The 13744-nt window shown below is 39.2% G+C and overlaps 1 protein-coding gene across 13 annotated transcripts in view; it reads left to right on the forward strand.

Annotated features, from left to right (window-relative positions):
* SYNE2 (spectrin repeat containing nuclear envelope protein 2) overlaps positions 1-13744 on the forward strand; it is a 244648-nt gene that overhangs the window by 119848 nt on the left and 111056 nt on the right. For all 13 annotated transcript variants that reach the window (XM_083350942.1, XM_083350953.1, XM_083350943.1 and 10 more), the window contains 4 exons: positions 2790-2975; positions 3687-3812; positions 4635-4817; positions 6922-7053. In XM_083350942.1, coding sequence (XP_083207068.1) covers positions 2790-2975; positions 3687-3812; positions 4635-4817; positions 6922-7053 — 627 coding nt within the window. The remainder of the gene's footprint in view (positions 1-2789; positions 2976-3686; positions 3813-4634; positions 4818-6921; positions 7054-13744) is intronic.

Here is a 13744-nt window from a genome sequence, read left to right on the forward strand (position 1 = left end):
CCACAAGTCATAAAAGGGCCAAGTTTGAAGACCCCTGATATAAAAGTATAGATGGTGCTGCAGATGACAGCATTTCTATACATATAAGATCAAAAGTAAACCTCATTGAATCAATAGGGATTTGGTCCCTCATAAATGAGTAATGGATAATTATTGATAAATGATTATCTCATTGAAGGTCTTATAGCTGAAAATATAGTATTACGCTAATTGATACCTGGCTTTATTTGTTGTTGTTAGTTGTGAAGTCGTGTCTGACCCATCACGACCCCATGGACAATGTTCCTCCAGGCCTTCCTGTCCTCTACCATCTTCTGAAGTCCATTTAAGCTTACGCCTACTGCTTCAGTGACTCCATCCAACCACCTCATTCTCTGTCGACCCCTTCTTCTATTGCCCTCAATCTTTCCCAGCATTAGGCTCTTCTCCAGTGAGTCCTTCCTTCTCATTAGGTGGCCAAAGTATTTGAGTTTCAACTTCAGGATCTGGCCTTCTAAAGAGCAGTCAGGGTTGATCTACTCTAGGACTGACCGGTTTGATCACCTTGCAGTCCAAGGGACTCACAGGAGTCTTCTCCACAACCATAGTTCAAAGGCCTCAATTCTTTGGCGCTCAGCCTTTCTTTTCTTTTTTTTATTAAAGAGTTTTACAAAAACAAGATTTTACAATACATCCCAAAATCCCACCCACCCCAAAACACCCCCCTTGCCCCCCCACTTCCCAGAGCTAAATACAGGGTATAGTTATAATAATCATATTCTAGGTAAAGATTATCCATAATATAAAATTAACCAAATTCATAATGTGCTTTAACTCCCCTTTAACATAAATACATACAAAGTAGTAACACTAAAATTAATAACAATATCCCTCTAAAATCTACTCATAAGCTAAATGGAACTTTTAGTCTCATATTTATTCTGAATATAATCTATCCATCTCCTCCAAACTGAAATATATCTTTCTTGTGAATGATCCTTCAAATAAGCAGAAATCTTAAGACATTTCTGCAAGATTCGAAACTTTAAACACCCATTCTTCTATAGTAGGCAAACTATCCTTCTTCCAGTATTGTCCCACCAGTAACCGTGCTGTTGTTATCAAATTCAACATCAAATTGGTTTCTTTAACATCACAATGTACAACAATACCCAATAAAAACAATTGCAGAGAGAACTTTATCTTTCTCTTAAAAATCTTTTGAATGTTCCACCAAATTTTAACCCAAAAAGCTTTTATATTTCTGCAAGTCCACCACATATGAAAATAGGTGGCTTCTAAACTACCACATCTCCAGCATTTAGACTGTAAGTTAGGATACATGTTAGACAACTTTTTGGGATCCAGATGCCATCTATAAAACATTTTATAAAAATTTTCTCTTAAATTTTGAGCCTGAGTAAATTTAACATTTCTAACCCAAATTACCTCCCAAGTATCCAGTGAAATTGGTTCCTGAATATTTTGTGCCCACTTTATCATACAATCTTTAACTAATTCCGTTTCCGAGTCCAATTTGATTAAAACATCATATATCCTCTTTATATGTTTGATCACCTTGCAGTCCAAGGGACTCACAGGAGTCTTCTCCAGAACCATAGTTCAAAGGCCTCAATTCTTTGGCGCTCAGCCTTTCTTATGGTCCAACTTTCACTGCCATGCATTGCAACTGGGAAGACCATAGCACTTCTGTTGGCAGGGTGATGTCTCTGCTTTTTAGTGTGCTGTCTACATTTGCCATGGCTTTCCCCCCAGGAGCAAGCATCTTTTAATTTCTTGGCTGCAGTCCCCATCTGTGTGATCTTGGAGCCCAGGAAAATAAAATCTGTCACTACCTCCATTTCTTCCCTATCTATTTGCCAGGAATTGAGAGGGCCAGATGCCATGATCTTGGTTTTCTTAAGTTTCAAGCCAATTTTTGCATTCTCCTTCTTCACCTGCAACAAAAAGCTCTTTAGTTCCTCTTCATTTTTTGCCATTAGAGTGGTATCATCTGCGTACCTTAGGTTGTTGATATTAAGGTAAAGGTAAAGGTTCCCCCGCACATGCGTGCTAGTCGTTTCCGACTCTAGGGGCTGGTGCTCATCTCCATTTCAAAGCCGAAGAGCCAGCGCTTGTCCAAGGATGTCCCCGTGGTCACATGGCCAGCATGACTATTCGGCAAAGGCGCACAGAATGCTGTTACCTTCCCACCGTAGTGGTCCCTATTTTTCTACTTGCATTTTTTTTACGTGCTTTCGAACTGCTAGGTTGGCAGAAGCTGGGACGAGTAACAGGCGCTCACTCTGTTACTCGGCATTCGACCCGCCAAACTGCCGACCTTCTGATTGACAAGCTCAGCGTCCTAACCTGGCTTTATATTCCCAACCAATTCATTTATGCACAGATTTTATACAAATAAGCTAATTTCCATGTGTTGGACTTGATTGATTAATTAGGAAGAATTGAGAACCAAAAACAAGCAGCAAAGCAACAACTAGGGTTTGCTTGAAACACAGAGGAAGTCACTATATAACTTGTGATTAAATGCCAGGGGAGTTCAGCAGGAGATTATTTTAAATACCATCCTGGATGTTCCTGCATAAAATCCTCTATTTTATGTCCATTTTTCTTGAATATTAATATATGTTTCACTATATATTTTTACTGTTGTCAATGAATTACTGTAATTAAATCACATGTGAAATATTCAGAAGATAAGGTTTATTTTTCCAAATTGTGTTTCCTTTATACATTTTAATGTCTGTTTTTTTTAAAAAAGAAAAATAATACTAACTTTTTCTTTCCAGATGGCATTAGAAGATTCAGAACAAAAGCAAAGTATTCTTAGTGCCATTTCCCCAGAACTGAAAGAATTGTCCCCTTTAATTGAAACTGTCAGTATGGTGCAGGAATTGACAGAAGTAAATGAGCGAGTTAAAATCTTACAGCAAAAGATAATGGAAATTCTTCCATGTATCCAGCAATTGGCTGATGTAAGTGTGGATTATCTAACAATAAAATGCTTTCTATTTGATTTAGTAAGGTTCAGATACTATTCTTGATGTTGATGATTTAGCTACCTATTTGCATGACTCTTACTGGAATACAAAACAGACCCGCCTTGATCAGATAATTTTACTATAGTGGGGCAAGAGAAAGATCAGAGAAAGATGAGATAAACTGAGACAGTGGAAGGCAACAAAGGTTGTGCATTTATTTCAGTTATATTCTTGGGAAAGAGAACAACGTATCATTATGTAAATACGGTACATGTGTCTGAAACACTTGGGACCAAAGAATAGTGAAATACCAACAAAACAACAAATAGAAGGTGAAGGTATTCTTTTATTGGCCATAAGAGCAAAAGGATAATTTAGTCAGCATCACCAGGTTTAGCTTCATATAATTCTAGCTTGGGCCAGAACCAAATTTGATATTGTCCTTGTGGTTCTCATAACATACAATATGTTATAGTCTTTCAGTATTAAAAACAGAGACTCAAATTTGTTGGGCTGTAATGATCACATGATTTAATGAGGGACTTCAAGTAAAATGGATGCAACCAAATGGTTAATAAAGGGATGCTTTTTGGATATAAATAAAAAATAGGCTTTCTGATTCTTATATTGTATGAATCCATTATTTGTTTTGCACTTAAGAGTCTTTGCAGAGAGTAAGTACTATGTTTGTTTCTGAAAATGTAGGATGTTGAAGCTATTGAATCTGAAGTGAAAACAATGGAGAAGGATATAGAAAAAATAAAGACTATATTGTCCACATCTGAAAACACACTTGATTTTTCTCCTAAGGAGCATCTTAAACATTGCAAGGTAAGGCAGTTCACTTAAAAAAGAACTGGATAAATCGACATAGGAACAATTGTAGTGTAGTATATATAGTGCTGGATTAGAAGCCAGGTATTTCTAAATATTGTTATTCTTGAAGTATTCCCAAACTTTTAAAAATGTAATGATGGAGTTTTCTTTCTTTCTTTTTTTTTTGCTGCTCCTTTATGTCAGTGCTATAATATTTTTAAAAACTGCCTTTTAACTCTGAATGGCTCATCACCATAAATTTCTACCATTAACCTTCCACCTGTAGCTGCCAAATAGCCCCCATCTGCCAAGTGAAAATGGTGGCTTATTAGGTGTTCAGTCAAGAATGGGGACAGTTCAGCAGGCACAAAGCAAGATGTGCTTTAACCTAAGACCCAAGGCAGAGATAGCAGTTTTATCTAGCCAGATGGGGCGCTTTCATTTCAGAGGTCATTTACATTGTGGGGAAGATGGTTTAGTGTTAACAGAATTTGAGCCAATAAATTCTCCTGGGAGGAGGAAGAAAAGTGCTTGGATTCTGTTACTAGTGTTCCTGGTTCAAAGCAACTCATTGAGGTCACCATTTCCATAATCAGAAGCTGTTTCTGAAATTAATTTTGGAGATGTATATAGTGGGGAGGAAAATGAGAGAGAAATGCAAATGGGTGTAATTCTAGACTCTATCTGAGGTATTTAGAAAATCATGCTGTCCTAGATTTTCTGACAAAAGATTTGTTAAATATTTTGAACATAAATATCTGAATTTCCCAAAGTGCTATAAGCATGTTGAGTCTTACTTACTTCTTTCCTTTCCTTGTTAATACATTCTATGTTAAGGTTATATTGGCCCACATCTGTCCCATGAAGAAGGCTCTGGCTGAAATGCAAACCTATAAAGCAAAATTGAGATTGACTGGCATGAGAATGCAACCTCTTTCAGTATTCCAAAGAACTAAACAGCTTTTGAAAGAGCTGAAGGTTCTAGAAAGACTCACAGAGAAACAGAACACACTACTTGAGGTAAAAGCAAATTTGATTGAATGGTAAATTGTGAATCTTCTTAGAAAATACCTTGTGATTTTTAATTATTATTTGTTTTCTGAATAAGATCAAAACACAGGGAGAAGCTAGTTCTTGAATCTTATGCAACTGGTTTGGTTGATTATTTAAGGCACAGGACACTGGAAATACCTTGTTTTTAAAATTAACTTGTAGGAACTCAGTCTAATAATCTCAAATAATCATATAACATCCATGATCTGGAATGCACTGAGTATATTAAAGCAATTTAAAATTGTATCTGATTCCTTTTTCTCACATGCACAGCAATACCAATATCACTGGCTGAGTAATGTATTGATTAAAACACAGTGATCTTTTAATAACACAGAGATATAAATAATTTTTGCATATTATCTATGCATTTGGTTGAAATGAGCATAATTGATATAATATTAAGAATGTGCATCCAATTTTGTGGGACACTTGGGAGATAATTTGGGTCAGAAATGTTAAATTTACTCAGGCTCAAAACTTAAGAGAAAATTTTTATAAAATGTTTTATAGATGGCATCTGGATCCCAAGAAGTTGTCTAACATGTATCCTAATTTACAGTCTAAATGTTGGAGATGTGGTAGTTTAGAAGCTACCTATTTTCACATGTGGTGGACTTGTAGAAATATAAAAGCTTTTTGGATCAAAATTTGGTGGAACATTCAAAAGATTTTTAAGAGAAATATAAAGTTTTCTCCGCAATTGTTTTTATTGGGTATTGTTGTAGATTGTGATGTTAAAGAAACTAACTTGATGTTGAACATGATAACAGCAGCATGGTTACTGGTGGGACAATATTTGAAGAAGGATAGTTTGCCCACTATAGAAGAATGGGTGTTTAAAGTTTCGAATCTTGCAGAAATGTCTAAGATTTCTGCTTATTTGAAAGATCATTCACAGGAAAGATATATTTCAGTTTGGAGGAGATGGATAAATTATATTCAGAAAAAATATGGGACTAAAAAGTTCCATTTAGCTTATGAGTAGATTTTAGTGGGATATTGTTATTGGTACTTTGTATTTATGTTAAAGGGGAGTTAAAGCACATTATGAATTTGGTTAATTGTATATTATGCATAATTTTTATTTAGAATATGATTATTGTAACTATAATCCTGTATTTAGCTCTGGGAAGTGGGGGGGGGGAAGTGGGCGGGTTTGGGGTGGGAGGGATTTGGGGATATATTGTACAATTTTGTTTTTGTAAAACTCTTTAATAAAAAAAAAGAATGTGCATGCAACATGATTGTTTCTTTCTTACTGCAGTTTACTTAGACTATTCCAAAATAGTTCTCAGAAGCTCACAAATGATGCAAAAATAAAATAGAAATAATAATCAAGCCCCAGTAACAATCAACTTGAATACATTTGCATGCCCTCCCTATAAGCAGAGCAACATCTTTTTACTGCTAATTTACTACTAAGCGTTTTAGGAAAACAAGTGTGCTGTTTGCCTAAGACTGGTTTATACCAGTTTCCTGGTTTCCTAAGACTGGTTTGTACCGCTCCAAAGTATGGCAGCACATATCAGTTGTTTAACCAGGTCTTACAGTATTGTGTGAATTCGGCCAGTGAGTTACTGTTTCTTCTTTTTATTAATTTAATAATAAATACAGGTAGTCCATATTTAGCAAATACAATATGGATTGGCAACTCAGTCATTAAGTGAAGCAGTCACAAAGTCAAACCATGGCTATGTTTATGACCTTACTTCAGCTTTGCTTTGCTTTATAGACCTTCAAAGGTCATAAATGTGAAGATTGGTCACAAAACTACATTTTCATTATGGTCACAACTGCAAACAGTTCCCCCCAAAGGCAGTTGTTTAATGAAGTCCACCTTATTTTGCTCCATACTCAAGATAGCAATAGCAAAAATGTGGGAGCAGAAAATTAGGAATAGATAACCAAAGAATGCAGAAAATATATCATCTATTCATTTTTATAAAGGAAAAAAAAACCCATGCAAATCTTCACTATTTCTATCCTCTGAAAGCCAGAGAATCACTATTGGAGTAGTTGGATTAAATGAATCAATGTGCCCAAAGTAATTGTTGAAATTTTGTTTTAGCCAATTGTAAAACAGATGGAAGAAATTGAGCAACAAATTGACTTCCTAAAGCAGAGCCAATTCCCAAAGAATAATTTAGATGAATTGTCCATGGAAAATATGTGGCCTGTTCAAGACACCTTCTTCCTCAAGGTAAGTTTTATAAATTACATTGTATCCCTTGCTTCATTTAGATTAGACAACTGTTGTGAAATTGCTTGATGCTATTTACATGATTAGATCCTTTCTAATAACAGTAGGAATCTGTATGTTTTTATATACAGTATATTGAATCATTTTCTTGCTTCCCCAGAACTTTGGTTACAGAATCCAAAATCTCTTATACATTTGTTTTGAATTGTATTTTCTAACATTTTCTAATATCAATATCAAATACATAAACAATAATCTTTAAATTATGTTTAATTTAAAAACTCAGAAAATTTGGATTATATAAATTGCCCAAAATCAGTTGGAGTGGGCAGCTATAATAAGTGCAATGAAATATTTAAATTTAAATGAAATAACTACAATTTATCACTGAGAGCCACTTTGGTGTAGTCGTGGTTAAGGTACTAGTCTAGGAACCAGGAGACAGTGAGTTCTAGTCCTGCCTTCCTGCCTTAGGTATGAAGCTAGTTGGGTGACTTTGGGTCAGTCATTCTCTCAGCTAAACCCACCACACAGAGTTATTGTTATGGGGGAAATGGAGGGAGTATTATGCACGTTGGTTGCATTAAAAACTCCCTTTTTATGGCCCTGTAATCCCTTAATTTGGAATAGAGTCAGGGTGACTGGATGGAGCTGAGCATTTACTGGCTGGATGCCCTTTCTGATACCATCCAGAGCTCACAACAGATATTTTTTCTTTGCGCTCTAGGAGAGAAACGTCTGTTCCTATCTAGGATTGATCTCTTAACCTTCTGAGTGGCTAAAATTCAATGCCACTCATGTTTGCTGCATTGAATTACTTATAAAGTAATAAAGGCAGAAGAAAAATCTAATAAATAATTACAGGTAGTCCTCGACTTACAACCATTGTTTAATGACGGTTTGAAGTTATGATGGCACTGAACAGAGTGATTCATTCATTCATTCATTCATTCATTCATTCATTCATTCATTTAGATTTCTATACCGCCCTATTCCCGAAGGACTCAGGGCGGTTTACAGGGCAGCATAAAATACAATATAAAAATAATATAAAATTAAAATAAATTAAATTAATTAAGCCCAACAATTAAAACAATATTTAAAAAGCTAAAACTCCTTCAGTCCAGGCCTGATAAATCGAAAAGCCAGGTTTTCAGGTCCCGGCGAAATGAACGCAGATCGGGGGCAGTCCGGAGTTCCACAGGTAAATCATTCCAAAGGGCAGGCGTGCCCACAGAGAATGCCCTCCCTCTGGGGATCACCCGCCGGCACTCCCTAATCGGCGGCACCCTAAGGAGGGCCTATGGGAGTGCACAGGACGATGGGAAGTTGATGCTGGCAGCAGGTGCTCCCTAAGATAATCCGGACCCATGCCATGTAGGGCTTTATAGGTCATCACCATCACCTTGAATCTCACCCGGAGGGCAACTGGAAGCCAATGCAGCTCGCGGAGAAGAGGCGTTACATGGGAGTATCGGGAGACTCCCATCACAACTTGCGTGGCTGCATTCTGCACCAGCTGAAGCCTCCGAGTGGTCCTCAAGGGCAGCCCCATGTAGAGAGCGTTGCAGTAGTCCAACCGAGAGGTCACAAGCGCATGAGTGACTGTGCATAGGGCATCTCGGTCCAGATAGGGCCGCAACTGGCGCACCAGGCGAACCTGGGCAAAAACCCCCCTGGTCACGGCACCTATGTGGTCTTCTAAACTGAGCTGTGAATCCAGGAGGACGCCCAAGTTGCGAGCCCTATCAACGGGGGGTAACACCTCAACCCCCATAGTTAACGATGGACAAAACTGGTTCTCCCGAGATGCCGGTATGTACAGCCACTCAGTCTTGGCGGGATTGAGTCGAAGCCTATTCCTCCCCATCCAAACCCGGACCGCCTCCAGGCAACGGAACATCACGTCGAGGGCATCACTGGGTTGGTTTGGGGTGGAAAGAAAAAGCTGGGTATCATCAGACCACGAATGATCTTACCCAGTGGCTTCATATAGATGTTGAACAAGAGGGGAGAGAGAACCGACCCCCGAGGGACTCCACAAATGAGAGGCCCTCCCGTCAACACCGACTGTGAACGGCCCAGAAGGTAGGAGGAGAACCACTGTAAAACAGTGCCCCCCCACTCCCAACCCTCTGAGATGCCGCAGCAGGATACCATGGTCGATGGTATCAAAAGCCACTGAGAGATCTAATAGGACCAGGACAGAGGAACAACCCCTGTCCCGAGCCTGCCAGAGATCATTCACCAGTGCAACCAATGCCGTCTCCATGCTGTACCTGGGCCTAAAGCCCGATTGGTACGGGTCTAGGTAATCAGTTTCCTCCAGGAACAAAGGGAGATGATGCGCCACCACGCTCTCAACAACCTTCACTAAAAAGCGAAGGTTGGAGACCGGACAATAGTTATTCAAAATAGCCGGGTCCAGAGCAGGCTTCTTGAGAAGGGGCCTCACCACCGCCTCTTTCAAGGCAGTAGGGAAGGTACCCTCTCTCAAAGAAGCAGTTATTACTGCCTGGAACCAGCCTTGTCTCTCCTCCCGATTTTGACCGATTTTCACATTTACGACTGTCACATGGTCACATGATTAGACTTTGGACACTTAGTAACCGCTATGTATTTATGATGGTTGTGGTGTCCCAGGGTCATGTGATCACCTTTCGTTACCTTCTGACCCAAAAAATCAATGGGGAAGCCAGATTCACTTAATCATGTTACTAACTTAACAACTGCAGTGATTCACTTAATAATGGTGGCAAAGAAGGTCATAAAATGGGCCATATTCGCTTAAGAGCTGGCTCAATTGTGGCCATAATATCTGTAAATGTATTTCTGTACTTCTCTTTCATGGCTCTGTTCTTTTTGCAAAGTGGAACTCTGTTAGTGTTTTACAGCTTTCCAGCGCAAAAATAAGCCCAAACAATAAACACACATTCAAAATGAACAGGAGGCATAGTTTAGAAAAACTTGTATCTAATATATATATATATATATATATATATATATATATATATATATATATATATATATATATATATATATATATATATGTGTGTGTGTGTGTGTGTGTGTGTGTGTGTGTGTGTGTGTGTGTGTGTGTGTGTGTGTGTGTGTGTAGATCCAGAGTCTCGGGTTTCTTCCCGCGTTCCTTTCATCTTTAGAAAGTTGTGGCGACGTTTCGACGAAATCCCATCCGTCATCATCAGGCCGGAGTGTTCCTCCTGCTGCTTCCAGGAGCAATGCGTGGTCTGGCTGTTCCTTTCCTTCCAACTGCTGGTGGGGCTGTGTTCTGACTGGGTGGAGGCGTGGCTGCTTTCTGATTTCAGTGGGGGAGTCCTCCGACTGGGTGGAGGCGTGGTTGTCTTCTGATTGAGTGGAGGCGTGGCTGTCTTCTGATTGGGTGGATGCGTGGTTGTCTTCTGATTGGTTGGAGGCGTGGCTGTCTTCTGATTGGGTGGGGTGTGTTCTGAATGGGTGGGGTTTTTTGTTGTGTCGTAATATCCTGAGTGTTGTGATTTGGTGTCCTGAGGAGTGGGCTGTGTAGTGGCCTCCAGAGCTTTGGTTTGGCTCCGAGTTCGAGGATCTGCTATGTATCTCTGGTATGGGTCAGTCAGGTTCGTGTGTGCGTTCTTCTGCTTGGGTGATGGCACTTTTGCTTGACTTGTTCTGTCTTCTGTGTGGGAGAGTTTTTGTTCTGGGTGTGGATGAGTCTTGCTGGGGCTGGTGGCATTTGGGGTTGTTTGTTGGTTTTTTAAATCCTTGTTTGCTGAAATTCGTTTCTCTATCAATGCTGGTTTCCAAATGGCATGTAGGCGGGAGGTGTCGTCTCGCTTGTTCATACTGTCTGGGTGTTTTTCTATTTCAATGGCTTCTCTGATTATTCTGCTATTGAGATGTTCTATTTTGGCGATTGTTTTTGTACCTTCAAAATTGATGTTGTGTCCTGTAGTGTTTATGTGTTGTACTAGTGAAGATGTGTGATCTTTCTTCTGTACTGAGTTCTTATGTTCTTCTACACGTACCTCTATTCTTCTGTTAGTCTGTCCGATGTATGTTGCTGGACAGGAGGCGCATGGGATTTGGTATATGCCCTGGTTTTCCAGTTCTATTTTGTCTTTGGGATTTCTCAGGATGGTTGATATCTTTCTGTCAGTGTTAAATGCGGTTTTGATGTTATGTTTGCGTAGTACTTTACTGATTTTGTCGGTTGTTCCTTTTATGTAGGGCAAGATGGCTCGTCCGTTGTTCTGTTCTTCTTCTTGGATGTTTTTCTGTTTCGGAGTCCCCTGCTGAATCATATTGGTGATTTTGTTTTTTTGGAACTTGTTTGCTGTCAATATGTCTGTCAGGGTGTGTAGTTCTGTTTGTATATGTGTTTCATCTGCAAGGCGTCTGGTTCTTGTTATTAGTGTTTTGGCTACTGAATTTATTTGTGCTGGGTGATGATGTGATTGCGCATTGAGGTAACGGTTGGTGTGTGTTTTCTTTCAGTAGACTGTGTGTCCTAGGGTGCCGTTTTGTTTTTTGTATATAAGTACATCCAGGAAAGGTAACTGGTTGTTTGTTTCAATCTCCATGGTGAATTTTATTTTGGGATGTAGGCTGTTCAGGTGTGTTAGGAAGTTTTCTAGCTCCTTTCTTCCGTGGGGCCAGATCACAAAGGTGTCATCCACATATCTGAGCCACAGTTTTGGTTTGTTTGTAGTCTTTTCCAGAGCGTTAGTTTCAAATTCTTCCATGAAAAGGTTGGCGATAACTGGTGATAGAGGGGATCCCATTGGTGCGCCTTCTATTTGTTTGTATCTCTGGCCTCTGTGTATGAAGTATGTGTTTGATAAGCAGTGTTCTGCTAGTTCTATAATATGGTTTGGTGGTTGGTATTTGCTTCTTATTGTTGATAGAGCTTCTTGGACTGGCACCTGGGTGAATAGTGATACCACATCGAAGCTGACTAGCAAGTCTTTTTGGTCTATCTGTAGATTTTTCACTAATTCTATAAAGTGGTATGAGTTTTGGACATATGAAGCTGCCATTTCTGCTTGAGGTTGTAATTGTTTTGCTAGGTATTTAGCTAAGTTTTGTAGTGGTGAGCCTATAGAACTTACTATGGGTCTTAGTGGGATTCCATCTTTGTGTATTTTGGGGAGGCCATATAGTTTTGGGCATCTGGATGACTTCTCCCTAGGAATGATTGTTTGTTGGATTTCTTGGCTTATAGAAGTTGATTTTATCTTTTTCTTGGTGGTCTTTTCTAGATAGGTTGTGGGATCTGTATATATAGGTTTGTATGTAGTTTCTTTGAGTAAGTTGGACAGTTTCTCTTCATAGTCTGATGTGTCCATTACCACTGTAGCATTGCCTTTATCTGCTGGTAGTATGATTATGCTGTTGTCTTTTCTTGGGTTTTGCAATGCTACTTGTTCTTCTTTTGTTAGGTTGCTTTTGGGTGGTTTGCTTGTGCATAGGATGTGGGTGACTTCATGTCTGACTTGGTCTGCTTCATCTGCATTGAGTTTAGTTAAGCTAGTTTCAACTCCACATATGATGGTTTCTGTGGGAATTTTCTTTGGTGCAACAGCGAAGTTGAAACCTTTTGCTAGGACGTTTGTTTCTGCTGTTGTTAGTCTTCTGTGGGAGATGTTATGCACTACTTGTTGTAGATGTTGTTGTGATGTGGTTGTTTGGTTGTTTTGGTTCTCTAATTGTTTGAGTTTCTTTGAATGTCTGTTGTTTTTATAGATGGTCTCTGTTTCTGCTCTCCAAACCGCCAGTTGTTTCACTTTGTCCCATAGTATCGGGTGAATAATGTTGCTGAGTTTGAGATGTAATGTTAGTAGGTCCTTGTTTGTTTGGTCTAATTGAAATCTTTTATTGTGGAGTTCATTTCTTAGTAATGCCATTTCTGTTCTTCTTAGAATGCGTTTGGTTGAAGTGGTATTGATGTGGAATTTCAATTTGAAACAATTTGGTCTTATATTTTGGTCTCGACATTGGCATAGGAAAGGTATGTCACTTAGTATTCTTGCTCTTCGTACTTCTGACTTTTCGTAAGTCCTGGTTAGTTGGTAGATGTCCTCCCCGTAGAGGTATGATATTTGTTTTTGTAGATTCTCGCGGGTGTCTGTATGTGTAGATCTAGAGTCTCGGGTTTCTTCCCGCGTTCCTTTCATCTTCAGAAAGTTGTGGCGACGTTTCGACGAAATCCCATCCGTCATCATCAGGCCGGAGTGTTCCTCCTGATGATGACGGATGGGATTTCGTCGAAACGTCGCCACAACTTTCTGAAGATGAAAGGAACGCGGGAAGAAACCCGAGACTCTAGATCTACACATACAGACACCCGCGAGAATCTACGAAAACAAATATCATACCTCTACGGGTATGATATATATATGTGTGTGTGTGTGTGTGTGTGTGTGTGTGTGTGTATGTATACACACACACACACACATATGTAAAAATTTTTGGCTTGCTAACAAAGAATAAAGAATTTACACAAATATGAGCTGCCACTGCTGTGGCTACTGCCTGTAGATGGCCTTGGGCTAGGCTGAAACAGGAAATAAGATTTGTCCCGTGTCTGGGACTAAGCAAGTGTATTCTGAATGCTTAACAAACATTTAACACACACACACACACACACACACACACACACACACACACACACAGAGTTTAATTCAGCTCTGGGGAA

The sequence above is a fragment of the Vipera ursinii genome, assembly GCF_947247035.1.
Source record: "Vipera ursinii genome assembly, chromosome: 1".
Classification (NCBI taxonomy): Eukaryota; Metazoa; Chordata; class Lepidosauria; order Squamata; family Viperidae; genus Vipera; species Vipera ursinii.